The 25,370-nt window shown below is 35.3% G+C and overlaps 4 protein-coding genes, 1 non-coding gene and 2 pseudogenes across 5 annotated transcripts; 3 read left to right on the top strand and 4 right to left on the bottom strand.

Annotated features, from left to right (window-relative positions):
• The first annotated feature begins 463 nt into the window (after positions 1 to 463).
• Positions 464 to 2,658, top strand: LOC120160424 (persulfide dioxygenase ETHE1 homolog, mitochondrial-like). The gene is made up of 9 exons (XM_039170840.1): positions 464 to 709; positions 779 to 907; positions 1,041 to 1,148; positions 1,510 to 1,644; positions 1,898 to 1,939; positions 2,048 to 2,107; positions 2,187 to 2,240; positions 2,327 to 2,351; positions 2,436 to 2,658. The coding sequence occupies exons 1-9, from the start codon at positions 584 to 586 to the stop codon at positions 2,525 to 2,527; spliced, it is 771 nt and encodes a 256-aa protein (XP_039026771.1). The 5' UTR covers positions 464 to 583; the 3' UTR covers positions 2,528 to 2,658.
• A 279-nt stretch (positions 2,659 to 2,937) lies between these two features.
• On the top strand, positions 2,938 to 4,973 carry LOC120160425 (60S ribosomal protein L18a-like protein). Its single transcript, XM_039170841.1, has 4 exons — positions 2,938 to 3,398; positions 4,019 to 4,091; positions 4,532 to 4,646; positions 4,911 to 4,973. Exons 1-4 carry the CDS (start codon positions 3,182 to 3,184, stop codon positions 4,962 to 4,964), a joined length of 459 nt encoding a protein of 152 aa, XP_039026772.1. The 5' UTR covers positions 2,938 to 3,181; the 3' UTR covers positions 4,965 to 4,973.
• A 1,071-nt stretch (positions 4,974 to 6,044) lies between these two features.
• Positions 6,045 to 6,192, bottom strand: LOC120160772. The gene has a single exon (XR_005519452.1). It is a non-coding gene; the product is annotated as a small nucleolar RNA snoR135 (small nucleolar RNA).
• A 1,057-nt stretch (positions 6,193 to 7,249) lies between these two features.
• LOC120160426 (glucan endo-1,3-beta-glucosidase-like) lies at positions 7,250 to 8,403 on the bottom strand. Its single transcript, XM_039170842.1, has 4 exons — positions 8,189 to 8,403; positions 8,031 to 8,059; positions 7,695 to 7,929; positions 7,250 to 7,408 (listed from the first exon to the last, which is right to left on the bottom strand). Exons 1-4 carry the CDS (start codon positions 8,244 to 8,246, stop codon positions 7,383 to 7,385), a joined length of 348 nt encoding a protein of 115 aa, XP_039026773.1. The 5' UTR covers positions 8,247 to 8,403; the 3' UTR covers positions 7,250 to 7,382.
• Positions 8,404 to 9,383: 980 nt separating this feature from the next.
• On the bottom strand, positions 9,384 to 10,751 carry LOC120160423 (annotated as a pseudogene).
• A 2,986-nt stretch (positions 10,752 to 13,737) lies between these two features.
• Positions 13,738 to 17,940, bottom strand: LOC120160583 (putative disease resistance RPP13-like protein 1). The gene has a single exon (XM_039170967.1). It carries the CDS (start codon positions 17,938 to 17,940, stop codon positions 13,738 to 13,740), a length of 4,203 nt encoding a protein of 1,400 aa, XP_039026898.1.
• Positions 17,941 to 21,605: 3,665 nt separating this feature from the next.
• LOC120160582 lies at positions 21,606 to 24,496 on the top strand (annotated as a pseudogene).
• Positions 24,497 to 25,370: the final 874 nt, after the last annotated feature.

Below are 25,370 nucleotides of genomic sequence, written 5' to 3'. Positions count from 1 at the left end.
AAATCTCCATGTTTGATTTCACATTTCTGTTATACAAATCAGTGTAAACTATCAAAATGAAAACAGTTTGTACATGATGAGCAACACTAAGAGCCATTTGCCTTGAACCTTTGAGCACCTTGTTTTCTTAGTTGGATACATATGACTGATAATTTATCAAAATTTCTAGACTTGGCCTAATATGCAATATAAAATATTATTTTAATGAGTCCACCGTTTCTCCAGCAAACAGCAAAAGAGCAAAATTGTGAAAATGAAGTTTAACGAATGGAGGATAACAGTATAAAAATCCTTGCTTTGCTTTCCAATGCAGACAACCACTTGAATATAACATTAAAAAACACTTGAAGATGTCCAACTGATAAAGCATTTGATTACACTTTGATCTAATCGTTTCCCAATCTCATTTTTTATTTTAAAAGAAACCCATCACCCTCATAAACCGGAATTGACAATGCTGAACTTTGGTTTCATAAGATCATCAACTATTCGATTCTCTCCTTTTATTATTAATCATTCTTCTCCTCCATCTTGTTTCAGTTTCTCTCCTAAGAAAACCATCAGTTTTGCAGTACGATCACAAATGGGGTCTTTTACAACTTTATCTCAATCATCTGCAAGGCTTTTGTTTCGTCAGCTGTTCGAGAAAGATTCCTCTACTTACACTTACCTCCTTGCTGATTTCTCTCACCCTGATAAACCAGCACTTGTAAGTGTTTTTCCCAGAAAATAAACTCTGGGTTTTTATTAGTATTTGATGTGATGATATGCTATGCAGTTGATTGACCCTGTAGACAAGACTGTTGATAGAGATTTAAGTTTGGTTAGAGAATTGGGGCTGAAGCTTATATATGCCATGAACACTCATGTTCATGCTGATCATATCACTGGAACTGGCCTCATCAAGGTTTCCCGTCTCACTACTAGAGAAATAAATTCTATTATCAGTTATTCCATTATTGTTGCTCAGATTGTTTCCTATTTCAGATTCTAAATATTCTGGATTTTTTTTTTTTTTGCTATTTGTTTGATTCTTTTAGGGCAAGGTGCCTGGTGTCAAATCTGTTATTTCAAAAGCGAGTGGTTCCAAGGCTGATGTTTTTGTTGAGCCTGGTGATAAAATCTCTTTTGGCAATCTATTTCTTGAGGTAGGCCTGTGTGTTCAAACATGCTTGTTCTGTCAGTTATATTGTATAGGTTTTTTGAATAGTCCTGGAGAATATAGCTTTGATGTTTGGGTGGTTTGCATATTGCTGGTATGTTATGAATTCTTTTCTTTAAAATGGTACCGCTAAACTCGACTAAGTTGAAATATTTGTTCACCCGACTTACTTAGGATGGTCTGATCTGTTATAAACATCATATGCGTAACTCTTATAGATTGGGAAACATATGAGCCAACTGAATCAGATAATCCGTTAGCAAGAGAATCATGATTTTTTATGAGCTTGAATCATTTGTATAGTAAGTGCAGCTTGTATGTTTACTTAATGACATCAATAATTGCAGGTTCGTGCTACTCCCGGTCATACCGCGGGTTGTGTTACCTATGTCACGGGAGATGGACCTGATCAACCTCACCCAAGGATGGCTTTCACAGGAGATGCCCTGTTGATAAGGGGGTGTGGGAGGACAGATTTTCAGGTATAATGTCTCGAAGATGTTATCGTGCCTAGATGCAGTAGGACTGATGTATAGACATCCAATAGGGATCCTGCTCCCGGTTATCCATTTGTCTAGTCTTCTACATATCCATGCTTGCCTTGTTAGTGTGGCTGCACATACATGGTAGTGGCGATTTTTATCGTTCGCAAGCTTCATGGTAACTACTCGGTAATGGAATCATTGTTCCAAGGTTCAGTAGGCATTGACTGGTACAAATTAACTCTTTCTGCAGGGTGGAAGTTCAGAGCAACTCTACAAGTCGGTGCATTCACAGGTAAGGACATGGGATTTCTTATGGACCTTTCCCTTGAGTTCTCAAAATTTTCATGGAATCGTCGAAATCCGAATATAAAATATCGACATATTTGTTTCATGGTCCCAGATTTTCACATTGCCCAATGAGTCATTGCTATATCCAGCCCATGACTACAAAGGATTCACGGTAAGATTATAACTTAATTCTTCTCATTTCATAGACATATATAAATGATTATTGATTATATGAAACTCGTTGATTATAGGTAACCACCGTGGGAGAGGAGATGCTATATAATCCGCGCTTGACGAAGGATAAGGTATTCTTTCTAGCACAATCCATCGTCCCTTTTCTTGTTCGTTTTTATGAATTTGATGATGTTATTTGTTGAATACCCTTTTGCAGGAAACTTTCAGAAGCATCATGCAAAGTAAGTCGATGCTCAATCAATCCAGTCTGTAGGCGGTTTCGGATCACCGATTCTAATGTCTCTGTTTTCCTGTTGGTGCAACAGATCTTAACTTGGCATACCCTAAGATGATTGATGTTGCAGTGCCAGCAAATATGGTCTGTGGGTTGCAAGATTTGGAACCTAAAGCCAACTAAGGCTTTGCTGGAACATCCATAGGTGCACAGATTTTATTTGGAGAATGATTCTGGATACTGATATCAGTGGATATGCTAAATAAATGGCTAGACATGCCTATTTGATTGCAGAGAATCCCATGTATAAACATTATATAATGTTGTGAGCATGCAATATTGTCATCATTCCTACTGCATTTAAACTCGTCTTCTTAATTGTAAACCTGATAGGGATATTGGTAGGATTATTATTAATTGAAAAAAATCCTTAAAAATTTATAAATTTGAATTATAAAAAATTATAAATAAGGTATAATCGAGTTGAGCTAAGTTTGAGTAAAATACTCGCGATACTCATGATAATTATTAAGATGTCTAAATTCAAATCGAACCGAATAAATATTATTTTTAAATTGAACCGAATGAACTGAATCGAATAACTTGGTCTTACCAACAAAGATAATCTCATCCTTAATTACCATGTATTAAAATGTTAAACATGTCAATGTGCTAGGAATTAGGATAGGCACCAGGCTGCTTACTAAACCCGATCCTAACGCTCAAAGACCAATTTTTTTCCCTCTCTGGTTGATCGATTGATCGCCATTCACCATAACCAGATCCCATTTCCCAATCTAAACTTTCCCAAAGAAAAAAATAATCAGATAAATAGAAATGAATGATGAAGGGAGAAACAGAGGTTCAAGTGGAGATCAGCAGCAGCAAAACCAATATGGAACATTCCAAGGAGTCGCTAACTACCCTCCTCCACGTCCTCCACGGCCGCACCAGCCGCAGCAGCAACGTGGGTCAATGGGGTTGCCTCAGCCTTCTCCACCTCCCTCTTTCTCTACTCCTCAATATCAGCACCAAGGCTATCAGACCGCGCCGGGTATTCTACAATTTTTTTTTTCTTTTTTGAAAAAAAAAACTTTCTTTATGATTATTTAATCTCAATGAAGAATGTTGAGATTTGGGTTTTTGTTGGAAGGAAGGATACTGATGTTCTTTAAGATGAACGATCCAAGTTTTAGATGAAAATGTGCTTAAATATTAGGAATTCTATAGAAGAAGAAGAGAAATAAGTGCATGGATACATTAGCAATATTATTCCGATTTGGTTCTCTGATGAATGGAGTTTTTGTTTTAAGGGTGACCTGAATAGGGGTAGGATGATTTAAAGCTTTTGCTATTATAATATATTTATAAACAACAATTAATTTCTGATCATTGAAAACTTGGTTCTATCGACTGTCCTATGCAATGAAAAGCTTAGGTTGCTAAAATTCGTGGGAAGAGCTAGAATGATTTGCTTCATGGATATGTACAACTAGAATCTGTATAAGATTTCCCCATTGTGTGATTCAAGTTTGGTTTCTTGTATATAATTGTGTTGACAACAATTTTACATTATCTAAAATGATTGTTCTTCTGATTCAACAAAGCCTGTATTTTGTTGTAAAAAACTTCTTATTTTACCTGTGGATACCTCCATGATATCTTTGCTGTCAGGGTATACTGTTGCTGATGGAAGACCTGTAAGAGATGAGCTACCGTGCTGTGGCCTTGGCGTCGGATGGTTCTTGTAAGTTTACGACGTTTTCTTTGTTTGGAATGATTTTTTATTAGGAATCTGTGAGGTTAGTTAGTTTTGGTTTTACTTTATAGCACTGGATTTTGGAGGCTAGGAAGAAACTTATTAGTAGGATAATTATATCATAATCAGATTGTTGAGCTGGATGTTTGCCAATACAAAGATAAACTATACCACATTGGCATTCATACTTGAAATGACTGGAATTTAGTGCCAATCTGCTTAGCAGCCTCATGTAATACACTTGTGAAATGTTCATCTCAATTTAAGCTCCCATTTCCATGACAGTTGATAAGTACAGGTTGCTTCTACAAGTTTGCATGATGTTTATTGTTATATTGGTCATGATCTTCGGTATTCGTAGCTCCCATTTACATCTTTTATGAATAAAAATCTTTCTTATTTAATAAGAAAAGTATGCTGCTTTGAAGGTTTGTCATTGGTTTCTTCCTTGGGGCCGTTCCCTGGTATGCCGGAGTCGTTATTTTAGCCTTTTCAAGGATAGACTACCGAGAGAAACCCGGATATATCGCTTGCTCAATCGGCGTAAGTATCTTTATATACCGGTATCTTTGTTTATTTTCCTGTTTTATGGAAGCCACCCTGCTTTCAATCGGTTATCGATGTTTTTCGACTCTTCATTTTCCTTAAAGTATTCGTGTCCTACGAGGTACAGACCTACAAGGACCCTTGAAATCCGCAGAAAAAATTAACTTACTCGTATCAGACATATATTACTCTTATGGGACATATATCCACATCTGATATTAAAATCCGAACTCAACAAACCATGTTGGTTGGTTTTTGCAGGCCTTTCTTGCGACAATTGCACTCCTTGTTGGTCTAATAACGGAAGCTGAATGATGGTAAAGCAGAGTTTTTATCCCGATTGAGAGATGTATAGTTTTCAAAATAATGTGCAAGTCCTATTATTTTATCTCCAGTGAGTTGTCTTTTCTGCTAATTTACAACAAACAATTGGTTTCAAGCTTAATAATAATAATAAGATTTAACTTCAATTTCTTATTATATGTTGCATTCTGCGTGAATTCTGAACCTTGATGTGCCATAAAGAGTGGGGATTGATCAACCACCAAAGATGGTTCTGTCAGGGATTGGTTGATTTTTTTTTAAAATTTTAATTATCCTTTAATTTGATTAGAAAGAGATTGATTAATTGTATCAATTATCTAATTGAAATTAACAATAAATATTATATATTGTGTATCTTTTTTCATATTAGGCTTGGCTTTTGTTCCAATTTACAACAATGCACGTTTGTTAGTCGAAATTTTAATTGTATCAATTACTATTGTAATGTAATGGTTGCAATTAGTTACAAAACCTTTTTTTTAGAAAAGGGTGAAATATGCAAACAATCCTATTTGTTTAGTGTCTGTTTAACTTTGGTCACTACTTAAAAAATTAAGAATAAATAATCTCTAACTTTATCAATCCGTCTTATTTAAGTCCCTACACTGTCATAATTGAATGACAAAAATCAAAAGAGAGCTAATAGTTGGGTGATTAAAATTAAACGGATCGATAACGTTAGAGACTAAAATCAAATAAACCGATAACATTAAGAACCATGTACCCTTAGTGACCAAAATCAATCAAACCAAAAACAAAAAAAGACCATTCACATAATTTACCAAAAAATGAGTTACTGGTTTGAATTAAGGATTAAATTTGGAATTTTCATTAATCTAAAAAAACGATAATTTTTTTGAAGTATATATAAAATTTATCTGATTAATCAATCTCAATTGATCTTCTAATCTTTTCTCCTGTTAAATTTATGGAACTAACTAAAGTTTACGTGATAAAAATGGGCACTATTTAATTATAAACAATCTTGAGAAGTTATTTTTTTATTAAATAATTTAAAAATAATATACTTGGGTAAATTAGCCGGTAAAATTATCATTTGATAATAGTTTAGAATATGGAGAAGATGATTATTGAAAAGAATCAACGGTGGATATGAAACACAACTGCCCACCTTCCCCAAATCAATTTTGCAGGAAAATCTTTCGAACAGAGTGCACTGGAAAATTTGCACATCGTCGATACACACTATCCCTGCTCCGATCGAAACCCATCTCTAACAATGGATTGCAATATTAAGATAAAATGATTAACAATAATTTGGAAGATTTAGGGCAGTTTCTCCGAATTTAAACATGAGAAAATCAGAAAAGAAAACATGGAAATTCTTGAGGCTGCCCCATAAAAAAACTTAATCTAGGCCGGGTGAAATTGAGTAATCGCATTTATTTTTCAATCAGCAACAACTCATTTGGAACGGCCAATTCTTCAAAAGCCAAAAATAAAACCACGGAATGCAAACCTTTCTGAGAAACTTGCAAGAATAGAAGAAAATTACTTGCGAAAACGGAAAGGAATTATTTTAGGGTTTCGTATCTGCCGGCAACGGAACAAGAGCGACACTGCTTATTGTAAACTTCGCTCTGTTCTTTCAAAGGCAATTTGAAAACCCTAGATCCGCCTTCTTTCTTATTTATAGGTTGATTATTTCTCTCCTTTCTCCTTTTTGCCCCTTGAACTTTTCCTTTTCATTTTTCCCCAAAGGATGAATTCCACTTAACGTCCCTCAACTATGATAGTAATTATATATTTATATATAAACTTCAAAACATCATAATCAAGTCCCCAAGACATCTATATTGTATCAATCACATCCTTTTATCAGTCTAGAAATCAATTTAGATATTAAATTCCAACTTAGATCTAATATGAAATATATTTGAAATATGAAAATCAGAATTTAAATATGTGTTTCAATTTTGCATGAGATTCATAACATCTTTACTAGTAATAATGTTTAAAGTTTTTTATACAAATCTTTAAAAAATATTATGATTAATTGTCTTTATAATATTGAATTTCTTAAAAAATGATTAGAATTTTAGTGTTTATGTTCAGTAATTGTTGTTAGTGTGAATTTTGTTTGAATTGTGTTTGGCATATTATATTTTCATAACATACTAAAGGTTAGAAATCGAATTCATTGAGTGGACTCAGTGGTTAAAAGAAGTGTTGTTATCTATTAAGGTCATGAATTTGAGCAGTTGTGTCTGTAAGGTGTGTGTTGTCAATGATTAAAAAAATCATGAATAGATATTACTTTGTAACCACTCCACAATAATAAAAAACTTTTAATTTTACAAATAAATTCAAAATCAATTTGTACTTTATATATAAATTTAAACACACGTAGAACTGCTCGAACCACACCATGTCCACTCATAAGCTCAGCTAGTCATAAATGCAGTTAGCATAACCTGCACAAAACACAACACAACATAAATTTTAGCACATCAAGGGAAAGAGGAAAAGCAATGGCAACGTTTCTCTCTAGATCCATCATTTAGAATTGGTGATGTTCTGAATAGAAAGGTGATGATCTTAAGCAATTTAATTTTTCTAAAATGGACCAAGAGTCGTAATTGATGATTTAGAGAACGTTATGATTCTTCCCTCAATTTAAAAAGGATGAATCGTCAAAGACCATTATCTTCCTACTTAGATCGTCAACCAAAAGCATTGGATTTCAAGTATGTGACTTACTTGGATTACTGGTGACAATAAGACCCGAGCCTCTAAAATCACACTCACACTCGGTTCTTCCCTTGGCCTGGTAGTAAAGATTCATGGCAATGGAAGCATGGTTCATCAGATTATCAGGGCTGAAACAAGGACAATCCTTTTGCATTACACGGCAATCCACTTGAGAACATGCAAAATTAATGTTTGCCAGTAGAGTTGCTTGGTCCGATGATGGCTTAGCCACACACCAACTTTTCTGCAATTTTTTTAACCCATTTCAACAATCAGTAACAATAACATTTTCACCTCAGTTTCTGAGTTTACAAGGTCTAAAAACTTGGTTGACGTGTAATTTACCTGCCCATTTACCATCATCAAAGTTCCACCTACACAAGAACATTAGAAACCAAGAAAGCTTAATGAACTAGCAACAACAGTCAGCAGCAATTAATATGATTGAAAATCCAACAGTCTGAAACCTTGGAGAATATTAGTACAGTAACTAAATAAACTACCTGGAATGAAGCAAAAGAGCAGGTAAAGGAGAGAGAGAACAGCAGATACTTTAGCCATTGGAACTTGACAGGCTGTACTTGAAAATATGAAAGGTCGATTGTTAACTGGAATCGAAATGATGGTGGTTTTGATCGAGTTAAAAGCAGGGGGAAGCTGAGGGTTTTAAAGGGTGAGTGATTGAAAAATGTCAAGCTAACGGCTAGTCGGCGCGTTTAATGAAGAGCCGTTGGGGGTTCTTTTAATTATTGTACTTTTGAATTATTCAAATAGTTTGATATGAACCTACACTCAAATTAAATTTGTGCAACTCTATATCACATTATATAAACGAAAGATTAATGTTTTCAACCTCAACAACAGGTGATATAAGAGGGTGTGTGTAAGCACATACAGTGTAAATTTTTTTAGAGATGAAAATTCATAAACCCACGTAATAAATATATATTTAAAAAATAATAAATATTTATTGAATTAAAAAATGTTGTTTAAAAAATTATCTTCAACTGAAATAAAACACTTTATAATTTTATTGAAATCATTAACTCAAAGAAGATGAATAATTCAAAGCATATTAACATCAAAGAGGAAAAAATACATAATTTTTTTTTGTTTTTAAAATAAAAATGACAAAAGAAAATGGATGTTAATTGTTTTTAATAAATAATGTTTAATTGGTTTTCAAATTCTAAATTAATATACATATTTTTTTAGGCAACCAATTTTTTTATTTAAGAGAGATATTATATTTCTAATACAAATATCGAGATTCGAATCTAAACTAGATGAAATAATATGAGTATCTTTGATTATTCGATCAATTAATAGATCTCTGAAAAAATGTTTTCAAAAAATCTATAACAGATATCCGAAGGCTCAATCGCGACAACGGAAGGGAAAAAGAGTGCTCAAAATTTTATTAACCATGACCAGCCAGTCAAGAAATAAAAAAAATTAACATTATAATTTTATATTTTGTACTCTAAAAAAGAGTGTTAGAAGTATCTCGGATGATTCATATTATTGGTACAAAAAAACACAAGTGAAACTAAATTGGCTACGCTCGGTGGGATTTGGACCCATGCACTAAGATGTTAATCAACAACCGTCTACTTTCACCTCTTCCTCTTTCACGATCAGTCAACAGGGGAAAGAAATGATAAAAAATGATGAGTAATCTAAGAACAACATTAAAAATCGGTTACAGATTTCTCAGACATTGATCTGCTCCAACATTTTGACAACCTCAGCCATGTTGGTCTCTTGGGGGGATCAGTTTGCAGGCACATCAATGCTATATTGAATGTAACGTTAATCTCATCACCAGGACAACAACCTAGGTTACTGTCGACCACATATTCTTGCTTCCTTTCTTCAACAACTCCCTTTACCTGTTGCAATATTTGCACAATGATCGACACTCTGAATGAAATCAAAGAAACCGGACCAGAGAGATTCGGTGAAATCGATGATCGATCCGGTTTTTTTTATGTTGATCCTTGAACTAAAAGTTGATGAAACTAGAAAAAGTTACCCATGTTACAAGCTTTGTTCCTTCCTCAAGAAATGCTTCATCCATTGGTTTCTTTCCGGTTAAAAGTTCAAGCAAAACAACTCCAAAACTATAAACATCACCCTTTGCCGTTGCTCTTCCCGTATCGAAATATTCTGCAGAAAAAGAGAGGCAGTTTTAGTATAATCATCAAGCAATCAAATAGATAAGATGAGAAGAATGTCTGCAAATGTTGTTTTTGTCATGAACCTGGGGCTAAATATCCAAAGGTTCCGGCAACAAATGTTGAAACATGAGTCTTGTCTGGTTCCATCAATGTGGCTAGCCCGAAATCGGAGACTCGAGCCTCCATGTTCTGGTCCAGTAATATGTTGCTCGACTTTATATCCATATGGATTATATGAGGGATACAATCATGGTGAAGATATCCTATTCCTCTTGCAGCACCTAATGCTATTTTAGACCTCGTTGGCCAATCCAAAATCTTATTGTCCATTGATTTACCTGCATCACGGTTTAATCCAACATTTTCATCAAATTAAACCCCATAAAAAGTGAAGAAATAATGTGTGCATACCATGAAGAACAGAATACAAACTTCCATTAGGCATCAGCTCATAGATAAGAAGATTGTAGTGAGGATTGGTGTAATATCCGTGGAGAGTAACGATGTTGCGGTGCTTGATATCGGCCATGGCTTCCAATTCTCTCTCGAATCCTGTATCTCTATCTGTAGTTCCTCTGTTAAGCCTTTTGACAGCGAAGGCCAAGGTTTCGTTTATCATTAACCTGTAAACGGTTCCGTACCCACCGGCGCCGATGATGTCGTTGTTGGTTAATTTCAATGTGCTCTTTAAGAACACATCAAATGTTAGTGACTGCAACAATGGGGATCTGAATATCACCATCTTCCCACCTGAGAAGCCTTGCTCATAAATGGCGTTCTTTCTTTTCCATCGCTTGTAAAGTAGGATCATAAGAACGATCTTCGATATGATGAAGCCTGTGCAGGATATGGTGATGTAAAAGGCTATTCCCAGATCATTTGTCATTTTTATCTCTGCAACAACTTGAAAATTGGAAGTTAAAATCACCATTGATATCAACTAAGGTGCATGAAGAAGCAAACACATCAAAAAAGTGAAGATAAAAATGGCAAACTAAAATGAGTTTATGGCTATAAATTTCTGTTAAACTCTGCAATTTCATCCTTACCAACAACATCTCCCTATAGTTAAGAGCTAGCTGGGTAGCTACTTACACAGTAACTGTCAATCATTGTTATAAGTCAACATATTGGAACATGGCAGAGTGAAAAATATACGGAAAATGTGAAGTAATTGAAACTTGCCAGTTGCCACAACTTGTAATGGAGCATCAGTTACCGACACACGAAAAGTAAAAATGGGGTTTGATTTGTGTATTCAACACTTTCCTGTGTTTTTCTTTGACATTTAAGTTTGTTGCATGCCAAACACCATCACTTTCTGGTGGAGTAAAAGGCTAATTTTCTCAAGAATTTGGAATGGCCATGTCATATGTGGCAGTCATTGACATGACAACACGTGTCCGAAATCTTGCATGATTCATGTGTGGAGACAGATTTTAGGCTTCTTTTGTTTTAGTCATCACTCGTCATTGAGCTTCTTCTCCAAGGCATCATCATCATCCCTCTGTACAAAATTCTAACCAATCACTGGAAAAAGCAGCAAATGTAAAACTGGGTTTAGCCAAACTGGGAAGAGAAGCTAAGATCAAAGAAAAGGGTTTGAAAAAGGCAGAAGGAATGATCATGTGAAAGTGTGTGCTGTCACCATGGATTTTGCACCACGTGTCCTTCACTATTTATGTGGGGGAGTTGGGAATTTCCATTTTAAGCCAATAGGATGTATTTTCCATCTGTTCTTGATGAAAGAAAGTAAATGCATTGCTGTCAAGGCAAAGGGTTATGTGCTTTTTGCTGCTCAACTTTTGATCCATGAAAGCCTGCTTTTTCTCAGTCAATTTCACATTGTAGGTTTGGCTAGGACTGCAAAAGGTCAAATGTTTGTATTTTCATAGAGACAATTGCATAAACATTTTATATCAATCCTCAATACTCCATTTTAATTTAATTGTTTTATATTAATTTTAAAATTATTAGAATCATTTTATTTTAATCAGTTTATTAAAATATCATTAAATCAACTTGTTTTTAAAAGGTTTAATACACTTTTAAGTACTTAAACTATACCTCAAATTGATTTTTGGTACCTAAAGAATTTTTCGTTAAAAATAAGTGTATAACATTTCTAACGTTATACTTTTAGGTGTCTGAACCGTAATGACCGTTAAATTTAAACGTTATCTGAATGTCATGTATATAAAATTTCATAAAAAATATTTTTTTAAAAATTAATATTATAATTTAAAAAACCCAAAATTTATTGTTTTCACCGTTGATCGATCACCGTCAGTCTGTGGCCTTCACTATTGACATCATCCGAATCTTCTCGTCGTCACGACCAAAATCCAGTCCCCCACCCATTGAGAAACTGTGTCGATCGTCGTGAAAAACACTGTGAAGGGTCGTCGGATTTCTAAGTTCTCCTTCGTTGTTTTCCGACGATTTTGACGACTACAACTAGCCGTACATGACCGCCACCATTGAGTTCCTCGCATTGCTCTGAACAAAATCTAGCCGATGGTGACCCTTTATTATCGTGGGAAGTGGGGAGATGGAAGGAAAAGGGATGACGAGGAGGGTTTTTTAAAAATAATATTTTATTATTAAAAAAATATAACGGTAGACACCCTAAAGTGTAACGGAGAAAACGTTAGACACCTATTTTTAAAGAAAAAATCTTTAGACACCAAAAATTAATTTAAGGTATAATTTAGATACTTAAAAGTGTATTAAGTCTTTTTAAAAGTCTCAAGAATTAAACCTATAATCTAAAAATTTAATCTATTTTTAATATTCTAGAAATCAAACATATAACTTTTTAAAACTAATTTAATTTATTTTTAAAGATCTTAGAATTTTTGTTATCACATATTCAATTTTAGAACCTTTATAATATGAGAACATCATGTACAATAATATCTTTTTATAACTATTCATTTGTATTTATATAGCTATTTCAAAATCTAAATTTATTCTCAAGTGTTTTATTATTCCAATATGTGTTGGATAATATCTGAGTAAAACACTCAAATATCGTTTAACTTTGATTTGTATTCTGATTTTATCATTAAATTTTAAAACTCATCATTTTTATCATTAAATATTAATTTTGAATTTAATTAAAATACTAAACCATTAAATCATTAATAGTATAATGATAAGACAATTTAATACTGGCATGTGTTGATGTAGAAACTAAAAAAATAACTTTTCATTTATTCTCATATTTTTTATCAAGTATATTTTTAATTGTTGTCGGAAATTACAATTCTTTAAGTTTTTTACAGTCATTTTAGATATCGATGAACTCGTCTTATCGTCCCTTAACATTTTATTTGTGTTGATTTTCTCAAAATATCTTTAAAACTTACGAAATTAAACATGAAAAATCTGCAATTTTTGGATTTTCTCATATTTGAGGGGTTTATTCGAAAATCGAATGGTGAGGAACATTATTATAAGAAGACGGACAACATACTTCGAAACTAGTATCACCAAACGATCGTCAAAAAATATCTGAGCATTAAAACATCAAACTTTTAAGTTATTTTTGTCGAATTTGAGTGAGTTTTGTGAAAAATCGGTTCGAGAAAAAAAATGAATGAAATATGAATATTTTGGTATTAATTTTGTGACGGACGGTGATTAATTGACTGCAACAGTCGAAAGAATTGACGATAAATTTAGTGACAAAATTGTTATGAAAACTAAAGTTTATTGAGAAAAACCGACAATCTCGTCATATAATTCAACTGTACAATACTTATATTAAATCCAAAATTAAACGAAAAGAAATCAAAATGCAAAGTTTTGAAATTGCCATAACTTTACAACAATGTATACCTTGAGCAAGGCAAAAATCAGTGCTGATCCTATTCCCAAGTTGCCTTTGGAATGATGCTTTGACGATCAGCAATAACTTCAGGCATATGGGATATCTTCAACCACTCTGGTCCCTGATTCATTATGAGTTGAGCTAGTAGCGATATATGACACCTTCGAATATATAGCTTCCAAACCGAAAGAAGCACATCTTTTTCCGGCAGAGATTCGATTTCAGGGCAATCGAGCAGCCACAATTCTCGAAGAGAGTCCACATTTCGAAACCCCGTCGTGGATAAGCTTCTCAGGTTTTCGAAATTGATAATGGTGATACCAGTGAGAGTGGGAGGCAGCACACAACCTTCTGGTGGAAATGTCACCACATGTGAACATTCCTGGCCATCGATGAAGAGTTCTTTAAGAGAAGTGAGTTTATGCAGTCCCCATTTAAGCAGTGAGTGACAAAGTTTAGGCACTGTGATCGAAATCGATGTTAGAGATGTAGGAAGACCTTCTTCTGGAAATGGCAAGTCAGGTGAGCAATCATACAGTGACAGTTTCTTCAGAGAAGTGAGTTTATGCACGTTGGGAAGGTCTGCCAAACTTTGACAGCCACTAATCCAAAGGGATTCGAGCTTTCGGGTCGGTAAACCACTCGCTGTCAAAGAAACCAGATTTTGACACAGCAAAATATTGATCTTCTCAACATGGTTGAGCTTGTTTAACCCTTGAGGTAAAGATTTAAAGTTCCCACACCTACAGATTTCAAGAAGTTCAAGAGAAGATGTTTCGTGGATTGCTTGCACAATAGATTCCAGTCCAAGGCAATCCTTAACCAATAGCTGTTTAAGCCCCGAGGGTAACTCGCCACTTGATGATAAGGAAGTAAGCCTCGAACAATTTGCAACCATGAGAATTTGGAGCCTAATGGGCAATGATAAAGATACTAAAAGTGGACAGACCATGATTTCCAAGTGTTCAAGAGAACATGTATTACTGATGGTGGTATTTTCTCCTTGATCCACTAAACACTGCAAATTTGTGCAACCTATAATCACTAACCTCTTTAGAGCCGGGGGTAAGTTGTTCATTGAAATCAAAACCAAGGACCGGCACCCTTTGATTTGCATCTCGGTTAGAAATGTGAGGAAATGCAGGTCTTGTGGCAGCCTATGGAGCTTTTCGAAGTTTGCTATTGTCAAGGACTCAATATTGCTAGCCTTCTCAAGTTGCAACTGCCGTTCTTCAAACTCGATCTCCGTAAAACTCGACATTTCCAGACTACGGAGAGACCTCAAGTCCCGGACTGATGCGAACTGCTCCCATGGCAAGGACACCAAATTGTTACAGCTACTAATACTCAGATGCTCCAGGTTGCTTAGGCCTGACACCAGCTTCTCAGTTAGGGGAGAAAGCTTGGAAATATTCGAAAGAGAAACTTTTCTCAATGGGGGGAAGTCTGCAACATCGCTAAGCACCAACTCCTTACAGCCATCTATTTCTATGTCATACAGCAGAGGGAGGTTTGAAACCGAAACGACCAATTGTTTACATTGGCGAATTACAAGTATCTCTAATGAACAGAGAGAGTTCGGAAACCTTCCCGATAATTGAGGACAGTTTACGATACAAAACTCGCACAGGTGGGGAAACTTTGCAACTTGCTTATCAACTTCATCAAAGTCCCATTCCTTCCAGTTCAACATATCCTTAAAGCATAACGTCTCCAATGATGCGAATGTGTTCGGTTGGTTCTCACCGAAGAACTCAATACCAACCTTAGTCACCTCATGCATTCCCCTGATACAAAGATCTTTCAGCAGCGGCAGGTTTCCAACTGATGGCAGGGATTCGCAATTTCTGCAGTTGTTGAGGTCCAAAGACCACAAGTTTTTAAATGAAGAATCTGCAATCCAACTCGGAAACTTCGTACCACCATAATTCTCTACGACGATCACTTTAAGATCTCTGTGAGGTTCAAGCATTTTCAACAACTCTTCTTCAACTGTTTTATCTCTTTTACCATTGTCAAAATTGGTGCTCCACATCAGCCGTAACACATCAAGGCCGGGTTTGTCAATTAACTTAGCTTCCAAGGCATCTTGAGTTTCAACAATGTTCTCCAACCCCGAAAGACAAAGATCACCCTTAAGATGTAAATTCCTCAATTCTCGTATTCGACGTCCATCACCAGCTCCCAGAATAAAATCCGACAGCCGCCGAAGATCGGTCAGTTTACAAATTAGTAAGGGCATTGATTTCATCTTTACACCACTGATATCAAGATGATTCAAGTTTACTAGGAGGTCTATTTCCTTGGGTAACCACTCTAACCGGCTCTCCTTTAATAGTAAGGTTTCCAAATTATAAAGGGTGCATACTGAAGCAGGCAAACTTTTGATTAAAGTGTGAGAGAAATTTAGGTAGCGTAACTGTACCAAATTTTCGAATACATCCGGTAACACTGTGATGCAATACCCTTTCAAAGAAAGCACCCTTAAGCATCGAAGTTTTGGCAACAAATCGACAAGGACAGTGTTGGTTATGCAGCAAGTCTCATCTCTTGGCAGCATAAATGGTAGAAAGGTTCGCAAGCGTTTCATGTGATCAAACGCTGCAAATTTGTCCACTCCATCGTACGAGCCACAAACATAAGATGAATGCCGAGTGTCGTTTGGTATTTTCGGCTGTTTATCCTCCTCCAATTTCAAGCATATTTCTCCTGAAACCAACTGAGCTAGATCGTTGATTAGATCATGCATTACAAACCGGTATTTATCCTGAACTGAAGTCTGAAAAAATGACCTCGATACTAGATCTCGAAAGTATCTGCTACCAAGATCTTCAATGTGAGTTTTCGAGTTGGTTTGTTGCAGGAAACCTTCTGCTTTCCATAACAAGATTATCTCCTCCTCTTCGAATTCATAGTCTTTAGGAACTAAAGAGCAGTATGCAAAGCATCGCTTCAAATATGATGGAAGATAATGATAGCTTAACAACAGAGCCGGAATAACACTGCATCGCTCTTCCGGTAAATCCCATATCTCACTCTCTGATACATCTTTCCATACTCCATACTCCACACGAGTGCCTAGTAAGCTACCGATGACTTTAGCTGCCAAAGGTAAACCATTGCACTTATTCACTATGTTTTTCCCAACCTTCTCCAATTCTTGATGCCCACTAAAATCACTAGCTTTCAATGCATGATGAGTAAACACGGAGAGACAATCTCCATATGATAAATTCTGCAATAAGTAAGCTTTAGCATTTCCAACAACCGGAGAAACATCGCAACTCCTTGATATCAAAATAACTTTTGTTCCAACACCGAATGGCTTTAACAAGACAACCAAATCATCGTAATTCTCGTTCCGAACATTATCCAACACAAGTAAAAAGTGTTTTCCGAACAACTTACCCTTCAAAATGGCTTGAAGATTATCTAGAGTGGGAACTATACAAGACAGATTAAAAATCGACTGCAAAATGTTCTTCGTAGCCAAGGTGACATCGAAATCCTTCGTAACACGTATCCAGAACCTGTGATTGAAAGACTTCTTTACGTTATCATCAGAATAAACAAGTCGAGCAAGAGTTGTCTTGCCAATGCCACCAAACCCAAATATGTGAATCATCAGAGCTTCATTCTCATTCCTATGATTCCCCAATAGCAATTCAAGTATTTCCGCCTTCTCCTTCTCCCTACCAAAAACATGAGTTTTTTCACCCACCAAAGACGTTAATTGCAGGCTTGATTTCACTCTATTAGAAATTGCAGTTTCATCAATCTCTCTCAAACCCAATCTAGCTTTCGCTCTTGCCAAACCATTAAGTTCATCACTGATCTCTTCTAACTTGGAAATCATCTTCTTATTAAACGTGAAAGCTCTTGAATTAATGAAACTATTAAACCAAGAAGCAATGGGTTTTTGAGCCTTACTCGAGTTGGCTTCATCTTCATGCGACTTTCGATGTAAAGCCTCGACTGCAAATTCATCCAAAGCATCGCCCACATCGTAACCCAAGTTTTGGAGCTTCGTCAACCAAATCTCCACATTGGGATCTTTCATTTGCTTCTCCTCTGCATCATTAAGCACTGCTTGAATACTTGGCAATATCTTTTGCCACTCCTTGAGTTGCCTGATGACCTGCTTTTCGGTGACGAAGTTGAGGATCTGATCGTAAGAAGCCAGTTTAGCAAAAAACTCCAGGAAGACTGAAACTGCAGTTTCTCCACCAGCAATGGACATGGTTGAATGTGAGAAACAAAAGAGTAGAGAGAAGAAAGTCAATAATGGTTATGGTTTCTCCACCTGCAAATGATCCGTGAAAGCTTAAGTGCAGCTTATTGTTGAGTATCAAATTTTCAAATCTAACTTAATTATGAAGTATTGATTAGGAACGTTGAATTTCTAAATGATTCCATGTGATTGCTGGAGGTCAACGATTATGGTTAAATATAATATATTTCTTTGAGAAAAAAAAGAATATTTCAAGATCAAATTTTTTTACATGGATTAAATTGATCTATTTTATAATAAAAGAGACTAATCTGAACCAATCTCTGTAATTGATGAACTAAATCGATACAATCCTTATAATAAAAAGGATCTAACAAATACTTTGAGTAGCATGGTTAGTTAAAAATATAGTCCCCATTCCTTGCCACCGAAGCCACCAACTCTCCTTTTACATTAGACAATCTATATAATCTAGGAAACACTGCTCTTAATGGTTTAACGCCACACCAGCAGTTCTCCCAAAAAAGAACCGAATTCCCATCTCCAATCTGCCACCTAAAAGCTTCAAAATTCATCCAGCTATCAACTTCGCTCTTACTCCAATTATTGATTATCCCTCTCCAAACAAGCGACATTTCCTTCCGCATTCCAAGACTTCCTCAGTTCCTCTTTGCTTGGAGATACATGAGCTCCATTACATCAGGTCCGCTACTTATGCTGGGAAGTGCACATGGTATAGTCTGATATATTATTAATTAATTATGAAATTATTGTGATGAGAGAGAGATATAGTTAATAAATAATACGATATGTTAATGTTTTGTATTATTATTTTTTAATTTGCAATAAAATGCGTTCATACTTTACTTGTTTATACCATGCCAAGTCAAACTAATTATTTGTAGTTTTAGAATGTTATTATTCACAAATTTAATATATTATTATCGTTGAAATTTATTTTAAATGTTATATTGATTACTTAAAATTATTAAAATCTTTAGGATGATAGGTCGAACAATAAGTTTTGATAAGTATATATAAACAATGTTATTAAAACCTATATATTATTAAAGGCAAAAGGGTAATTTTTGTTCATGTAATAGACCCAATTTATCATTTTTGGCTCAGTTATATTTTCGCATCAATTTAACCCTCGAAGTTGCTCAATTGCATAATTCTATACCCTACCCCTCACTTAAAACCTTAAATTAAGGGTTTTAAATTAGAGGTTAAGGTTTAGGCTTTAGATGTTATATGTTATGATTTAGGGTTTAGAGTTGTCAATTTAAGGTTTTAAGTTAGGGGTAACATATAGAATGATACAATTAAACGACTTTGAAGGCTAAGTTGATGCGAAAATACGATAAGAGCGAAAATGATAAATTAGATCTACTGCAGGAGTAGAGATGACCCTTAAGCCATTATTAAACGTCTATAAGATACAAAGGAATCTGTTTTCATTTATATTATTAAAACTTACCTCGACTCATTGCTTCAATATTTTGGTTTCTGATATAGAGTTGGAGCATTTTGTTTGAAGCGAAGCGAGTTTACATCTTAATCTTAAGTGGTAAGTTTAACCTTTTCATCATAGTTTTCTCTTTCTTTTTTGGTTGGCGATAAGTGTATACTGCCTAGGCTAAGCGTTAAATCATTTCAGATTAAAAGCAATGGCCGAAGGATTCTTTCTATCTGTTGCTTCTAATTCCGTGGGATCACTGATGGTGGACCATCTGGTAAGGCCAATAGTACAGACAAAGAAAAAATTCAAATCAAAATTGCAGATGTCGTACACTTAAAGTTTGAGAAAAAGACTGAAGAAGAAAAGCAGCAGAGTTGTGGAGTAGAATACAAGACGGAAAATTCCTCATAATCCCTTGATGATTTGTGGAACGACGATACCGACTTGAAAAAGATTGGCATTCCGTTGGATGAAAATGGAAAAGGTTGCACACTCATTTTGACTACACGTCGCAGGACAGTATGCGAATCTATAAAATGTCAAGTTACTATTCTAATTGATGTTTTGGATGATGATGAAGCATGGACTCTGTTCAGAATGAGAGCTGAGCTTGATGAAACAGCTTCAAGGGATACCGAAGAAAGTTGCAGAAGAATGTAAGGGTCTACCTATTGCAATCGTACCGCTAGCAAGTGTTCAAAAAGGTACTAAGACTCGTAAAGAATGAGAATTATGCTAAAGGCGTCCGAAGAAAAGAGTATAATCCCACCGTTATGGACTATGACATATCATCAACCTTAATTGTTGTTTAATTAGTGGTCTAATTTTTCAAATCAAGTTCAAATTATTATGTTTTATTAGTTTAGGGTGATTCTAAGATAATATATGTTCAGAATCTTTATTAATTATTAAAAATACATACACTTTACGACACAGTTGTTTAAACTTAAAATCTCTAATAATAACGATATTACTCTTAATTATTGAAGTAATTTAATGAATTTTATTATTTTTTAATTTAAGATGATGATAAAGTTTTAGCATTCACCGACTAATGAAAAAAAATTATATTCTCTTTTTAAAGTTCCGAACTGGAAAAAGGAAAACGGTAGGAAAACATATTTGATAGAGTATTTAATATCAGTGGATATAAAGAGTTCCTTCCACGTAAAATACATTTAAAATAAGGAAAAGAACCAAAAAAAAATCACCAAAAAGGCACACTTTTATATTTTATTTCGTTCACTGCCAATCTTCATTGTTTTTTTCTCTTCATAATCTAGCTTTCCTTGAGATCCAAGAGAAACTCATTAGAGTTCTCTTTTAACTTTATCTAACATATCTTGTAGATTTTTAAAAGACCCAGAATTTTGGAACTTCTAAAGTTTTCATTCGAGGAAGAAGACAAAAGCCAAATAAGGCTTAGCCTTGAGTGGAAGGCAGTAACAAGTAGGTCTAGGTGGGTGGCGAATGAGGCTGATTTTCTCTTTCTAGTCTGCTTTTGTTTGGCTGCCTTGAAAATACTTTTTTTTTTCTGGGTATTTTCTGTTTACTGAGGGGGAACTATTGAAGGAAGAATAGAACTTCTTGGTATTTCATTTATTGAAGAAAAGATACAGCAAAATCGGTTGAAGAAGGGTAGTTTCTTTCTTCTTTTTGTATACAATTTATCAGTTTGTTTTCTTTAACTTCAAAGTTTTAGGAATTATAAGATATTGATGTGTTTTCTTGTCTTAATAATACCTGTTGTGTAAGGAACTAACTTTAAGTGGCGGCTTTTAATCTGTTGTGTTAATTCAATCATGATAGTGATTAGTATTGTAAATGTTTCTTGAAGAATGAAGATTATTCTCTTTTCACTGTTTGTGATTCCTGTACATATGTTTTCACTTGTTCTCCTATAGCATGATAAAGATGGATTGTAATATTTTTTTGGATTCATTTGATCTTGCTTTATTTACTAAAGTTGGCATTGATTTCCTTTTTAGTTATGCTGGAGAACATTCCAAAAACCAAATCGATTTGAATAGATTCTATGTTTGATTTTTTACTAATAGAAACTGTCAAGCTAAGTGCAACATTTAGAACCTGATTGTGTTCCCCCAAAAGACCGTCTTAAACACAGTTCATTTGTTTCAAGTTCCGAATGAGATCATGCTCATCTTTTCAGGTCAAACTTGATTTTTAACTTAAGTTTGCTTAAACCTAGAGGTTTTGGGTGGGGGGCATGTGCATTATTGTTTGTTGTTATTCAACCATACATGTTTCTGATTTTTTTTTTCTCTTCATTTTTCAGGATCTAAAAGAGATAGAGTTTTTCACTGAATATGGGGATGCAAGCAGGTATAAGATTCTTGAAGTTATTGGAAAGGGAAGCTATGGAGTTGTTTGTGCAGCGCTTGACACGCATACTGGGGACAAAGTAGCTATAAAGAAAATACAGGATGTATTTGAGCATGCATCTGATGCTATAAGGATTTTACGAGAAGTCTCAGACTTCTTAGACATCCTGATATAGTAGAAATTAAGCGAATAATGTTGCCACCGTCAAAGAGGGAGTTCAAAGACATACTTGTTGTTCTTGAGCTCATGGAGTCTGATCTTCACCAAGTCATAAAAGCTAATGATGATTTAACGCATGAACACCCAGTTTTTCCTTTACCAAATGCTACGTGCGATGAAATACATGCATACAAGTAAAATATTGACTTTCTTATGTGTTTATAGTGTCCTGATGCATTGGTCATTGGTTTTTGGGTTGTTAGCCATATATTATCTAGCTTTTTGTACCATTCTTGATGAGAGGTGGAAGCTCCTCTCTCTAATTAATTTTTTTTCTTCTTTGCCTCAATTTTTGTTACCTACAAATTGTTTCCTTACATGCTTTGATAGATGAGAAATCGGTTTTGATAGGGAGCTTAATGTAATTGCAAATTTATACTGATTGCTACAATTTGGTTGCAGCTAATGTGTACCACCATGACCTTAAACTGAAGAATATATTGGCAAATGCAAATTGCAAACTTAAAATTTGTGACTTTGGGCTAGCAAGAGTTGCATTCGGTGATGCCCCGACCACAGTCTTTTGGACAATATGTAATTTCTTACACTTCAATTTTTTCCAACTTAAAGAAGAGGTAATATGCATATTTATATTTTATTTTCTGATGTTCCTTGCAGGACTACGTTGCTACACGATGGTACAGGGCTCCTGAGCTTTGCGGGTCTTTTTCTTCTAATGTATGGGTTTTGTCATTGACTCATTTATGGCCTTTAGTTATTCTCTTCCAATGTGAAGGGCAACATGGTGAAGCATGATATATGGTAGTATCACGGCCTAAAAGCTTGGCATAGAATTGTTATTTGCCTATCTGGTACTCTCAGTCAAGGTTGAGAACCGTGTAGGTATCCTAGTTCACTTATGAGTTCAGTATGCTCATTGAGTTTGTCTTGTTTGAGATATATCATGCATGGCAAATTGTAACATTTTCATTACATGAGTAATACTCGAATGCTTTTTACCAAGCAGTAATGCCTAGATTAAAATAATTGCTGTTCAGGGAAGACTTTGAACCCTCCTGGAAGTTGAAATATCTGTCGTTCAGGTAATTGTGTCGGGTTTTGTCTGTTTCTCTTTAGTGCTTTACTTGGGGTGTGACTTCAATTCTATGTATATATTAAGGGTCTAATTTTTGTTGGCAACTGCCGTGCAGTATACACCTGCTATTGATATTTGGAGCATCGGCTGCATCTTTGCTGAGGTATTGGCAGGGAAGCCCCTATTTCCTGGAAAAAGTGTTGTTCATCAATTAGAATTGATCACCGATCATTTGGGGACACCTTCAGCAGAAACCTTTTCTGGAGTACGGCATCTTATTCCTTTTGTGTGTGTGTGTTGTTTTCTCGGGGGACTACTTTACTATTCTTTTCTGTTATTTGCTACGGCGAATTGATGATATTTGTTTTACATAATTACAGGTTCGAAATGACAAAGCAAGAAAATACTTGATGGAAATGCAGAAGAAACAGCCTGTTCCATTTTCAAAGAAGTTCCCTAATGCAGATCCCTTAGCAGTGCGGCTATTGCAGAGGCTGTTAGCATTTGATCCCAAGGACTGACCAACTGCTGAGCAGGTGTGTTTTCTTATCTTTTGTGTCGGAATGAATGGAGCTTTCTCATGCATGTCTATATCGTGTCTAAAAGTTTCATCCTCTTTTAGATTCATCATACTGAAACCTTCTCGCATTAATGTAACAGGCTTTAGCTGACCCTTACTTCAAAGGCTTGGCTAAAATCGAGAGGGAACCTTCTTGCCAGCCAATCTCAAAGGTAGAGTTTGAGTTTAAGAGGCGAAGGTTGCAAAGGAGGACATTAGGGAATTGCTCTACAGGGAGATACTGGAATATCATCCTCAGCTGCTCAAAGACTATATAAATGGAAAAAAGACCCAATTTTCTCTATCCAAGGTTTGAATACTCCCTAATTACCTAATGTTCCTACAATAGATTTTAATACGTCATAGCTTGTATTTAATCAACGTGATTATATTGTGGTTTATCTAATTGCAGTGCCCTTGGTCAATTCAGAAATAGTTTGCATATCTCGAGGAAAACGGTGGTAGAAGTGCCCCGGTTTTCCCTTTGGAGAGGAAGCATGCCTCCCTTCCAAGGTATTACACATTTCAAACAACCCGGTTTCCAACGCATGAATATAGTCTGTTAGATATGTTAATTATGATATTTCTTAAGCTGTTTTGAGATGGGGGCAAGGGAAATCATGGACTCATTTATGTTTCTCATTTTTCATGAATTTCCCACCAGTTTAATGACAACATACTGCCTTTTCTCGCCCTCTCGAGATGAAAATTTATAACTTGTACTCTGTTTTATTGCAAGTCTACAGTTCATTGGAATACCGTCCTTCCAAATACACATTCAACTTCAGTTTCGTGCGAGAATCAATTGGTTAAAGACGAGGCTTCCAAAAAGGAAACAGATACCATTGCTGGTAATCCAAAGACCGCACGGTCACTGCGTAGGGTGCCACTGCCAACAGGTAGGACTGATTCTGTTCTGCGTCTACCTAAGGTTTCTTCTGGTTAAGCAACCATTTTTCATACTAAAAACTACCGAACCTTAGGTTGCAGCTTGGTCTGTGGATTCCTATTGTCTTGTATTCTTGATTTCTCTTGAATTTTGGTGCTGATCCGGTTGTAACAATGAGGGGAGATTGTCTGCGGAGGAAGGACTGCATTTCGGTGAAGGATCTTGGCATCAAAACCATCTTTAGCGTTTTAACCATTCTCGTATGGTATGACAGATTCGACAATTCAACCTGGTTTTGCTGTACAAAGCCAAAGGAGAACAAAATTCCAGCATCAGCTAATTGGTGCAGCAATTAGTCCTACCTAAGGTTTTGCTGTACAAAGCCAAAGGAGAACAAAATCCCAGTTTGGTGCAGCTGGTGCTGCTGCGGTGGCCGTAGCCGCCCGTCCTCAGGAATGTATGGACAGTTCAACATGTATCGTCTCAAAACTGATATTTGCACCTCAGATTGAGGGGTAGTTAGGGGGCTTATTCTGTGGAAGGGATGAGACTATGCTCCTCTGGTGTTTGCACTTTTCCCCACCATCTTCTAATTGATGCACTTTTGTATTTATTGGTTGTATCATTGAATTCTATAAAATCAAATAAATTGCTTCAAATTATTAGGCTACTCCAGCACAACTTAGCACTCACACCCAGATTTTGCTTTATTGGATAAAATGTTCCATATCATAAATGTAAATTTTATTGGTAATGGATAAAAATAATAGATAATATAAATTAATACATTCATAAACAAAATAAAATATATAATTATAATCTGTCCTTTATCTTATTTCTATTACACCAAAAATTGTGTTATACAAGAACCTTTTGGGTAGGAAATAAATAGAAGTTTTAGTTCAATACTTTTCTTTAAAATATGAACCAA

The sequence above is a fragment of the Hibiscus syriacus genome, unplaced genomic scaffold (genome assembly GCF_006381635.1).
Source record: "Hibiscus syriacus cultivar Baekdansim isolate YM2019G1 unplaced genomic scaffold, ASM638163v2 tig00111392_pilon, whole genome shotgun sequence".
Taxonomy (NCBI): domain Eukaryota; kingdom Viridiplantae; phylum Streptophyta; class Magnoliopsida; order Malvales; family Malvaceae; genus Hibiscus; species Hibiscus syriacus.
Note: the sequence above shows the minus strand (reverse complement) of the source record. Positions and strands in the feature narration are given on the sequence as shown.